Below are 12425 nucleotides of genomic sequence, written 5' to 3'. Positions count from 1 at the left end.
GAGGAGAGAGAGGAGAGAGAGTGAGAGAGGAGAGAGAGGGGGAGAGGGAGAGAGGAGAGAGAGGGAGAGGGAGAGAGGAGAGAGAGGGGGAGAAAGAGGGGAGAAAGAGGGGGGAGAGAGGGGAAGGGATAGAGAAAGAAAGAGGGAGAGAGAGGGGGAGAGAGGAGAGAGAGGGGGAGAGGGAGAGAAAGAGGGGAGAAAGAGGGGGGAGAGAGGGGAAGGGATAGAGAAAGAAAGAGGAGAGAGAGAGAGAGAAAGAGGGGAGAAAGAGGGGGGAGAGAGGGGAAGGGATAGAGAAAGAAAGAGGGAGAGAGAGGGGGGAGAGAGGGGAAGGGATAGAGAAAGAAAGAGGGAGAGAGAGAGAGAGAAAAAGGGAGGGATCGAAAGGGCGAAAGAGAGAGGGATTGAGAGTGGGAAGAGAAAGGGAGAGATAGAAAAAGAGAGAGAGAGAGAGAAAAAAAACAGCATTATTGGGAGGAAGACGAACGTGAGAAGCAAAGAGGTGACTGAAGGCGGGTGCCACAGTGCCAATCGGGCAGTGTGCTGTTTACATGCTCACTGAAAGCGGGCGAGCATGCCACGGGGTCCTCGGAGGGATGAAAGCTGGCATGCAAAAAAAAATTTTTTTTCGGTCAACATTAAGAAACAAAACAGCCAAGGGCTACCTTTGGAATATAACAAGTTCCAATTTAGTGTGAGCGACCTCGCCATCACAATAAAGGGGCCTGTCCCGGCCTCGGGGGGTCAAGGATAAAGCAATATTAAGGATTCCCCCATGAACGGGGTCAGATAGCTCCCATCCCGATCATCTATGCGGTTTAGTGTTCTGGACCGCTGATTTGTCAGTTCGGGCAACCCCTCTGCCCACAGTACAAGACACCGCCACACGTTTACAGTGGCACTGAGGGAAAGAACTGCAAAATAACAGTGAAAACAGAAATTGTTGGATATACTGATCTCGAAATGTCCGTGCTCATATTCGAAAAACTTATTCCCTCTTAGCTTAAATAGCATCTTTTAAAATTATAAATATATATATAGATATATAGACAAGATATACAGATCGTTTCAAGTGACCCAGGGTGTCGTTTCTGGAGATTGGGTCAACCCAGTCAACATCAAACACTCCCAGGGCAGGTACAGCACGGGTTAGATACAGAGTAAAGCTCCCTCTACACTCTCATTAAAAGACTCCCAGGGCAGGTACAGCACGGTTTAGATACAGAGTAAAGCTCCCTCTACACTGTCCCATCAAACACTCCCAGGGCAGGTACAGCACGGGTTAGATACAGAGTAAAGCTCCCTCTACACTGTCCCATAAAACACTCCCAGGGCAGGTACAGCACAGGGTTAGATACAGAGTAAAGCTCGCTCTACACTGTCCCATCAAACACTCCCAGGACAGGTACAGCACGGGTTAGATACAGAGTAAAGCTCCCTCTACACTGTCCCATCAAACACTCCCAGGACAGGTACAGCACGGGGTTAGATACAGAGTAAAACTCCCTCTATACTGTCCCATAAAACACTCCCAGGGCAGGTACAGCATGGGTTAGATATAGAGTAAAGCTCCCTCAACACTGACCCACCAAACATTCCCAGGGCAGGTACATCACGGGTTAGATACAGAGTAAAGCTCCCTCTACACTCTCATTAAAAGACTCCCAGGGCAGGTACAGCACGGGTTAGATACAGAGTAAAGCTCCCTCTACATTGTCCCATCAAACACTCCCAGGGCAGGTACAGCACAGGGTTAAATAGAGAGTAAAGCCCCCTCTACATGGTTGCAAGGTGACCAGGACTGGGAATTAAATATTCAGGGGTATTTGACAATCCGGAAGGACAGACAGAAAGGAAAAGGAGGTGGGGTAGCTCTATTGATAAAGGATGGAATCACTGCAATAGCGAGAAACAATATTGATTCAAATGGTCAGGATGTTGAAACAGTTTGGGTGAAGATAAGGAAGCGGGAAAAAAATCACTGGTGGGCGTAGTCTATAGGCCCCCTAACAGTAGCAACTCTGTTGGTTGAAGCATAAACCAGGAAATAGTGCGGGCTTGTAAAAAAGGAACAGCAATAATCATGGGTGATTTTAACCTCCATATTGATTGGACAAATCAAATTGGTCGGGGTAGCCTTCAGGAAGAGCTCATAGAGTGCATAAGGGACGGGTTCCTTGAGCAGTCTGTAACAGAACCAGCCAAGGGGCAGGCTATCTTAAATCTGGTCCTATGTAATGAGACAGAATTAATAAACAATCTCCTAGTAAAGGATCCACTTGGAATGAGTGATCATAGCATGATTGAATTTGAAATTCAGATGGAGGGTGAGAAAGTTGGATCTCTAACCAGCGTACTAAGCTTAAATAAAGGAGAGTATGAAGATATGAGGGCAGAGTTGGCTAAAGTGGACTGGTAAAATAGATTAAAGTGTAGGACGGTTGATGAACAGTGGTGTACATTTAAGGAGATATTTCACAACTCTCAAGAAAAATATATTCCAGTGAGGAGGAAAGGGTTTAAGAGAAAAGAAAGCCATCTGTGGCTAACTAAAGAAATAAAGGACGGTATCCAATTAAAAACAAGGGCATACAAAGTGGCCAAAACTAGTGGGAGGACAGAAAATTGGGAAGCTTTTAAAAGCCAGCAAAGGATGACTAACAAGATGATTAAGAAAGGGAAGATAGACTATGAAAGTAAACTAGCACAAAATATAAAAACAGATAGCAAGAGTTTCTATAGGTATATAAAAAGGAAAAGAGTGGCTAAAGTAAATGTTGGTCCCTTAGAGGATAAGACCAGGGAATTAGTAATGGGGAACATGGAGATGGCAGAAACTCTGAACAAATATTTTCTATCAGTCTTTACAGTAGAGGATCCCAACAGTGGATAGTCAAGAGGCTATAGGGGGGGAGGAACTTAACACAATCACAATCACTAAGGAGGTGGTACTCAGTAAGCTAATGGGACTAAAGGCAGATAAATCCCCTGGGTCGTAAGAGAAGTAGCGGCAGGGATTGTAGATGCATTGGTTGTAATTTACCAAAATTCCCTGGATTCTGGGGAGATCCCAGCAGATTGGAAAACTACAAATGTAACACCTCTATTTAAAAAAGGAGGCAGACAAAAAGCAGAAAACTATAGACCAGTTAGCCTAACATCTCTGGTTGGGAAAATGTTGGAGTCCATTATTAGCAGGACATTTGGAAAAGCAAAATTTGGTCAGGCAGAGTCAGCATGGATTTATGAAGGGGAAGTCATGTTAGATACCAAGTAAAGCTCCCTCTACACTGTCCCATCAAACACTCCCAGGGCAGGTACAGCACGGGTTAGATACAGAGTAAAGCTCCCTCTACACTGTCCCATCAAACACTCCCAGGGCAGGTACAGCACAGGTTAGATACAGAGTAAAGCTCCCTCTACACTGTCCCATCAAACACTCCCAGGGCAGGTACAGCACAGGTTAGATACAGAGTAAAGCTCCCTCTACACTGTCCCATCAAACACTCCCAGGGCAGGTACAGCACGGGTTAGATACAGAGTAAAGCTCCCTCTACCCCGCCTTTACACCAGACGTGTACCTCCAGTTATATCTGCGTTTCCCACCACAGACGTTCCTGTAGAGGGGAAAAAAAAGTAACGTCTGATATAAAAAAGCAGAAAATGCTGGAGACGCAGGATTGGTTCATCAACATCTGAAAAGAGAAGAGAGAGGTTAAAGCATTAGGTGCCGATCCTTTGCCAATGTGGAGCGGATGTAGAGAGACTTTTTATAGAACGCGGCGAAGTGAAGAAACGGGACTGAATACATGAGCCGGGGCTGTGACGTGTGCTGTGGGTACGATTGCCTGTCGGTCATGGTGTTGGAATCACATTTACATTTATAATCAGTGTAAAAACCCAACTGGTTGACTGATGTCCTTCAGGGAAGATATGCTGCCAAACTTGGCCAACATGTCCCATACTGCATGGTGACTCCCAGTCAATCTCAGGCCACCAAGCGACGCCCCAGTCAGACAACAGCAAGGCATTGGTCAGACCACATGGAAACAGAAACAGTTCCAAAAGGGAAGGTGAATTGGGAGGACTCTAAAACATTAGTTAGGCCACAGCTGGAGTACCGCGTGCAGTTGTGGTCACCACATTAAAAAAGTGTGCACCGAGATTGGGTTTGCCCCAGGCCGGTCAAAGGCAGGAAGAACAGAGCAAGCGGGAGGGAGGGAGGGAGGGAGAGTTGATGTGCTGGGCCACAGGGAGAACAGAATCATACTTGTGAACATCAGAGATGTTTAAAGGAAGAGTATAGCACCTTTCACCACCTCAGGTGCTTTACAGCCAAAGAAATACTTTTTGAAGTGTAGTCACTGTTGTAATGTAGGAAATGCGGCAGCCAATTTGTGCACAGCAAGATCCCACAAACAGCAATGTGATAATGACCAGATAATCTGTTTTAGGGATGTTGGTTGAGGACTAAATATTGGCCCCAGGACACCGGGGAGAACTCTGCTCTTCTTCAAAATATTGCCGTGGCATCTTTTACGTTAGACGGGGCCTTGGTTTTACGTCTCTGACAATGCAGCCTTCCTTCGGTACTGGCATTAGGGAGTGTCAGCCTAGAGTATGGGCTCACGTCTTTGGGGTGGGACTTGAACTCATGACCTTCTGACTCAGCGGCGAGTGCGCTGCCCACTGAGCCACGGCTGACAACCAATCTGTTTCTGGTCCCACCGATGTAGCTGAGGTCCCACAATGAACTGCATGCCCGCTGTACTAGGCAGGAGGATGTACATGCAAAGTAATTGGGAGGAGAATTGGTGCCTTGTATCATGGACATTGGGAAGGGGCCAGGGGGCTGGTTACAGTTGCGTGGGGAAGACTCTCAGGATGCAAGTTCTATCTGGCACGAACAGAGCGGGGTGTGGGTGGGGGTGAAGATACATGACATTGCAGACGGCAGGAATTTGAGCAGGTGGACATGGTGGGTATGGGGCGGAAAGTGGGAGAAGAGAAAGTCTTTGAACACCTCAGAAGGTCCAGTGGGAAAATCTGGAAGCATTGCGGCAGGTACAGTGGAGACAGAGAAAGGAGAGCGTTGGAATCTTTGCAAAATAGGAGTTGGAAAGCATCAGAATTCGAGAAATCTATGGAGTCCATCGGACCCTGGTAGAGTCTGCAAAAGCCCAAAGGTCGAGATGGAGAGAGATGTCCTGGAAGGCCCTGATGTAAGGTGTGGTACAGGTGGAAATGAGAAGCATAGTCAACATTAAAAGCAACAACAATTCGTATTTATATAGCACCTTTAACATAGTAAAACGTCCCAGGGCGCTTCACAGGAACGTAATTAAGACAAAAGTTGAAACCGAGTCACATGAGGAGATATGCTTTAAGGAGCGTCTCAGAGTTGGGGAGAGAGAGGTGAGGGAGGTAATTCTAGAGCTCAGGGCTCAGGCAGCTGAAGGCACGGCCGCCAATGGTGGGGCGATTAAAATCAGGGATGTGCGAGAGGCCAGAATTGGAGAAGCGCGGAGATCTTGGCAGGGTTGTGGGGCTGGAGGAGGTTACAGAGTTAGGGAGGGGGGGGCGAGGGACATGGAGGGATCTGAAAACAAGGATGAGAATTTTTTTTAATCGAGGCGTTGCTGGACCGAGAGCCAATGTAGGTCAGCAAGCAAGGTGATAGGTGATGTAATGTATGCTCGTAAGTTGGTCGAGCTGTTGAGTTGGGAGTGGCTTAGCCAGTCACGTGATGTTGATAAGACTCAATAAAACCCTAGCCAGTTGGGTTCGGGGGACCCACGATGAGGCAGGTGGTTGTGAGCCTGGTGGATGAACTGGTAATGTGTAGTGTGATTGTTAAACCTTTGCTAATAAACCAACTAGTTCTTAATAGCAATGTGTCGCTATGAATTCTTAAGCAAAGATCCCATGAAGCAAATACATTACAGGTGAGTGAACAGCAACCTCAAATCCGAGTCTCTCAATCGGAGTGAGAACAGGAATGCTGCCATCGCAGTCAGTGCTATTTGGAGAAAGAGAGCAGGGTTGAGAGAGAGAGAGAGAGGTTGTTGAGGCTCAGAAGTTTGGTCAAAGGGTGAAGGGCAGTAGCAGGCAGGGACTGGCAGGGCCATTGGGCAAGGATGAAATGGAGGATTCAGAGATCGTCACATCGCAGGGGGACAGAGGAGGATATTGTCCCGGGAGCAGACAACCTGGGGTGGGAGACCTTGAATCGAGCACGAGGAGGCAGAGAGGGAAAGGAATCAACCCGTGGCTTTCGATGTGACAATGAGTTCCCTGGTCTACTGCAGCGGAGACCCAGTCCTGACCTTACACTGTGGCTACGCAGTGTGCATGACCGCTGGATCCTGTGGCACAGGAGGAGGCCATTTGGCCCATCCTACCCGCGGCGGTTCTGTCAAATAACGAGAACGGGGTTTTTCCCCCCCTGCCCAGGGGTCAGCGAGTGCAAGGGCAGGCCGCCACCACTATTCAGCACCTGGCACCGTGTGTGGGCGGGGGGGGGTAACATTCACCAGCCCGAGCGCCACGCTTTCACGGCCACTGAAGGAGGAATCAGCGCGGCGCCCCGAAGCCGCCGCGGTGCCACCAGTCCGGCTCACCCAGCCCGCCGGGCGAGACCCCAATCGCGGCTAGACTTCGGCGACATGTGGTTAAAAAAAAAAAAAGATGAGAATGGAATTGTTTGGCGTTTCTTACTCCCAGAATTCTGTCACTGGTGATGTGAAGTTGGTGCCATTGCAGCTGAAGCAGACAGATATGTTCTTGCGCAGTGTGTCCTCGATGCAGTTCGGAGTGTTCCATGGGTGGCCACATCTAGCCCAGGGCAGCTCAGCCTGAAAGCTCTGGAAGAGGTAGTAGAGTCCCCAGGCCAGAATAACGATGTAGTAAACATTCAACAGGGAGACAATGATGATCGATGCACAGCCAATTCCTGTCCAACAAACACATATCGTCTTCTTTTTTTAAACAAGAAATTTAAAAAGTAGCAAAATATCAACATTCCAACACCCGCCCCTCATAAGAACATCAGAATTAGGAGCAGGAGTCGGCCATTCGGCCCCTCGAGCCTGCTTCACCATTCAATACGATCACAGCTGATCTTCTACCTCAGCTCCACTTTCACGCCCAATCCCCATATCCCTCGAGTCTAAAAATCTATCGATCTCTGTCTTGAATATAATCAACAACTGAGCCTCCACAGCCCTCTGGGGCAGAGAATTCCAAAGAATCACCACCCTCTGAGTGAAGAAGTTTCTCCTCATCTCAGTCCTAAATGGCCGACCCCTTATCCTGAGACTGTGACCCCTGGTTCTAGACTCTCCAGCCCGGGGAAACATCCTCTCAGCATCTACTCTCAGAATCTTGTATGTTTCACTGATATCATCTCTCATTCATCTAAACTCCAGAGAGTTTAGGTCCAATCTACTCAATCTCTCCTCATAAGACAGCCCTCTGATCCCAGGGATCAGTCTGTTGTACCGCCTCCAAAGCGAGTATATCCTTCCTGAGATAAGGAGACCAAAACTGTGCACAGTGCTCCAGGTGTGGTCTCACTAAGGCCCTGTACAATTGTAGCAAGACTTCCTTGCTCTTATACTCCAACCCCTTTGCAATGAAGGACAACATGCCATTTGCCTCCCTAATTGCTTGCTGTACCTGCATGCTAGCTTTCTGTGTTTCCTGTACAAGAATACCCAGATCCCTCTGAAAACAACATTTTTCTCACCATTTAAAAAATATTCTGTTTTTCTCATCACAACCCGCTCTGGGGCCCCAGTCCCACACCAAAGTAATCCCCAGAGCCTGAGCCCAGAACCACATCCCCGCAACTTGAAAGTTTGTTTTAAAAAGTGACCATGAAGCTGTTGGATTGTCGTTAAAAACCCAACTGGTTCACCGATGTCCCTTTAGGGAAGGAAACCTGCCGTCCTTACCCGGTCTGGGCCTATAGGTGACTCCAGACCCCACACCAACCTGGTTGGCTGCTAACTGACCTCTGAAGTGGCCAAGTGGGACACTCAATTTGTATCAAACCCGCTCCCAGCGGTTCAAGAAGGCCCATCACCTTCTCAGGGTAACTAAATGCTGACCTTACCAGCGACGCCCACATCCCAAGAATTAATTTTGAAAAACACAGATTCGGCGGCAGGGGTTAATATTAACCTATGACATTGGGTGGGTCGCTATCCAACATTCCTCGGTCGACCTCAACTGACCCCCCAGATGTTTACGGGAACAAGACCAGGCTAGTCAGCTTGAGTCATTAATGGCTTAATGAGACCTTGGCCACAATCTTCTTTTATCTCCCTCTTGCCATTCTCAACCATACGAGCAGAAGTGGGCCATTCAGCCCCTCGAGCCTGTTCCACCATTCAGTCAGATCACATCTGATCTGTGTCCTAACTCCATTCACCCGCCTTGGCTCGGTAACCCACAATACCCTTACCCAACAAAAATCTATCCATCCATCCCTCTTCATTCATTGGGTTACCCCTAACTTTGGTTAAGGAACCATCTTTCCCCTTGCTCCTCCCCTCTGACCCCTCAACCACACCGCCCCTCAAGGAAACAAGTCTCGAGCTGGCACTGAATTCCGGAACTTACCAGAGAAAATGGGACAGAGTTTTTCCCAACAGGTGATGCCCCCTTGGGAAGTGTACTGACCAAGAGCTACCTCCAGGAAGAACACGGGTAGACCTCCACCAATCAGGAAGATAAAATATGGGATAAGAAATGCACCTGAGTGGAGAAGAAAAAAAATGTCACACATATTAACAGAGAGAACTAGGTTCCTCACAGAAATAAAAAACGTAATTTTTGTTCTACTCCAATAAAATGAAGACAGACTACAGCAAGCTTTGGTTAGGCCCCAACTGGAGTCCAATTCTGGGCACCACACTTTAGGAACGATGTGAAGGCATGGGAGAGGGTGCAGAGGAGATTTACTAGGATGGTCCTACAGGGGGCGCTGTTTGTGGATGCCACAATTTCCCATCACTGCCCACCCCCCCCGCTATCCCCCAGTACTGATGTGTCAGCTGGATTAATCCATACGCCATCTTGGCCCAAAGATGGTGGGCGGTAGGTGGACTCAATGAGCCCTGGGCCCCGGACCCTGACTTTGCCATTGAGTGGGGCAAGGCAGAGTTCTGAGCACCAGCCAGCTCCCAGGGCTAAATGATTAGAAAGAGACAAAGTCATTGTGCTCCTTAACCTCTCGATCGCCGGCCTGTGCCGTTCACTCCAACTCTGGTCTGGTTGCCGTTCAGTCAGCCCTGCGCTGGCCAGGATTGGAGGACAGGGTGTCGAAGGGGCTAGATGTGACGCCTCCATCAGTCGAGGAGCCCGCCGCCACGCGAGGACCTGAGCCCATATGGGATGGAGGGCCCACTCCAGTCCCCAGTCCCCCGCCCGCCCCACCCCCCCCCTCTCCTTGGTGGCTTCAGACGAAGACCGGAGACACTGGGGCTTTGCTCTGCGTCTGATTTGAAAGCAAGAGTTTGTTGCCGACGACACAAGTTGGTGTTGTCCTCGCCGGCCGGCGCCAGGTTTGCGCCGCAGCCACAATCACCCATATCACACCGCGTACAGCCCAGGGCAGGGGTGAGGCTACACACACTGCCTAACACGCAGTGCCTCGCCAGGTCCAGCCCCACTGGCAACAGCATCAAACGGCTCCGTGTTAAAGATTACTTTATTTTGTCTCCCGCCACTTTATTGGTAAACTGCTGAGATGTGACAAGGCCGGCCAGGGATGGAATGAGGCCAGGTCTGTACACAGCATCAACGCTGCCGTATATATATATATACACCCAAAAACCACATCTGTAACTCGCTTTCTGAACAAGTTAACCTTGAGCTTATTACTGCGAGGGCTGAGTAAGCTCTTCAAATCAAAGCGTACGATTCACTTTGAACCACAAGGACTCCATAATCTAATGGTAATGACCTCAGGGACACAGCGCTCCAAGAAGCAGCCTCCCGGCTACAACAGGTTCCTTCTTTTCTCCATTTCCGTTTATTGAATGTTTTCTGGGAATTTTATCACTTTTTTTCCCCTCAAAAAGATTGAATTCAGGAAGTAAACCATTGCCGCAGGTGAACTGAGCCCGACCCCCCGGGAGTGTGGCCCTCACAGCGCAGGCTCGGGGCTCGGGGGTCTGGGCGAGCGTCTGTGGTGCTGGGCAGATAGTCTCGCTGCCCACCAAGGGGCACAGCTCGGGAATGCTGAGCGCCTTAATCCCGAGGTCTGCAGGCGGCTAATCACACAGCGAGATTTCTGTCGCTTATTGCTTGCTCACAAAATCCCCGTGTTCCGCTCTTGGGGAAAGAGGCCGGGTATCTTCAACAACAGCAACTTGTATTTATATAGCGCCTTTAACGTAGTAAAACGTCCCAAGGTGCTTCACAGGAGCGTAAATCAGACAAAAATTTGACACCGAGCCATAGAAAGGAGATATTGGGACAGGCCACCAAAAGCTTGGTCAAAGAGGGAGGTTTTAAGGAGCGTCTTAAAGGAGGAGAGAGAGGTCGAGAGGCGGAGAGGTTTAGTGAGGGAGTTCCAGAACTTGGGGCCCAGGCAGCTGAAGGCGCGGCTGCCAATGGTGGAGTGATGGAAATCGGGGATGCTCAAGAGGGCAGAATTGGAGAAGTGCAGAGATCTTGGGGGGGTTGGAGGAGGTTCCAGAGATAGGGAAAGCAAGACTTGCATTTCTATAGCGCCTTTCACCACCTCAGGACATCCCAAAGCACTTTATAGCCAATGAAGTATTTTTGGAGTGTAGTCATTGCTGTAATGTGGGAAATGTGCACACAGCAAGCTCCCACAAACAGCAATGTGACAATGACCAGATCATTTGTTTTAGTGATGTTGGTTGAGGGATAAATATTGGCCCCAGGACACCAGGGAGAACTCCACTGCTCTTCTTCGAAATAGTGCGGTGGAATCTTTTATGTCCAACTGAGAGAGAAGACGGGACCTCGGTTTAATGTCTCATCCAATAGGGAGGGGCGAGGCCATGGAGGGATTTGAACATAAGGCGAATTTTTAAATCGAGGTGTTGCCAGACCCGCAGTCAATGTGGGTCAGCGAGCACAGGGAGCGATGAACCCACAGGGTCAAGAGCCTTGCCCCATTTTTCCCTTCACGGACCCAAGGAGACCAATTGTATCGCCTCAGCTGAGAGTGGCTAGCTTAGCCTCTCTGCTCAATGTCAGCTGTGGCTCAGTGGGCAGCACTCTCGCCTCTGAGTCAGGATGTCGTGGGTTCAAGTCCCACTGCCAGGAACCTGAGCACATAAATCTATGTTAACACTCCCAGTGCAGTGCTGAGGGAGCGCCGCATTGTCGGAGGGGCAGTTTGAGGGAGCGCCACACTGTCGGAGGGGCAGTACTGAGGGAGTGCTGCACTGTTGGAGGTGCTGTCTTTCGGATGAAATGTTAAATCGAGGCCCTGTCTGCCCTCTCACGTGGACGTAAAAGATCCCATGGCACTATTTCAATGAAGAGCAGGGGAGTTGTTCCCGGTGTCCTGGGGCCAACATTTATCCCTCAATCATTGTAACAAAAACAAATTATCTGGTCATTATCACATTGCTGTTTGTGGGAGCTTGCTGTGTGCAAATTGGCTATGCGTTTCCTGCATTACAACTGTGACTGTACTTCAAAAAGTACTTCATTGGCTGTAAAGCGCTCTGGGACGTCAGTCCTGAGGTTGTGAAAGGTGCTATATAAATGTAAGACCTTCAAGTTGTTTCTGTTTTGCATGTAGTGACTCACCCTGATTTCTCTAAAAAGAAACACTGATCAAGTATAAGAAAATATTAACAATTTTGTAAAAATGTTTTCCATTGTCACTAAGGTATCTTTTGTTGAGTTATTAATGTGAAGCCATTCCATGCCTGTATGGAGCTTTCCATCTTATCTGGATCCGTTTAGATAAGCTCCTGACGTGAGTTATGCATCACCCTCCAGCTCTGCTCCTTCCCCCTCCGATCCCTGACTCTAGGCTGGCCTGCTTCTACCCCGAGCAGGCGGGCAGGTATTCCTGCCAGCCGGTGTAACCATCGTCTCTGACAACATCCCTGTGCTCAATCTAGCAGCAAATGGTGGGACAGCGTCATCGGAGCAATCCAAATCGCAGTGCAGAGACAAAAACAGCAGCAACAAACAGCATTTACATAGTGTCCTTAATGTAGTGTGTGTGTGTGAGAGAGTGTGAGTGAGAGAGTGTGTGAGTGTGAGTGTGTGTGAGTGAGAGTGTGAGAGTGTGAGTGAGTGTGTGAGAGAGTGTGTGTGAGTGTGAGAGTGTGAGTGTGAGAGTGTGTGTGAGTGTGAGAGTGTGTGTGAGTGAGAGTATGTGTGTGTGAGTGTGTGAGAGAGTGTGTGACTGAGAGAGTGTGTGT

The 12425-nt window shown here is 49.0% G+C and overlaps 1 protein-coding gene across 1 annotated transcript in view; it reads right to left on the bottom strand.

The window, feature by feature from the left end:
• The window catches only part of LOC139276779 (sodium- and chloride-dependent taurine transporter-like), a 67997-nt gene that overhangs the window by 33362 nt on the left and 22210 nt on the right, over positions 1 to 12425 (bottom strand). The window contains exons 4-5 of the mRNA XM_070894782.1: positions 8626 to 8760; positions 6718 to 6952 (exon numbers count right to left, since the gene is read on the bottom strand). Of these exons, the coding sequence (XP_070750883.1) occupies positions 6718 to 6952; positions 8626 to 8760 (370 nt within the window). The remainder of the gene's footprint in view (positions 1 to 6717; positions 6953 to 8625; positions 8761 to 12425) is intronic.

Source organism: Pristiophorus japonicus, chromosome 12 (assembly GCF_044704955.1).
Source record: "Pristiophorus japonicus isolate sPriJap1 chromosome 12, sPriJap1.hap1, whole genome shotgun sequence".
NCBI classification, from domain to species: Eukaryota; Metazoa; Chordata; class Chondrichthyes; family Pristiophoridae; genus Pristiophorus; species Pristiophorus japonicus.
Note: the sequence above shows the minus strand (reverse complement) of the source record. Positions and strands in the feature narration are given on the sequence as shown.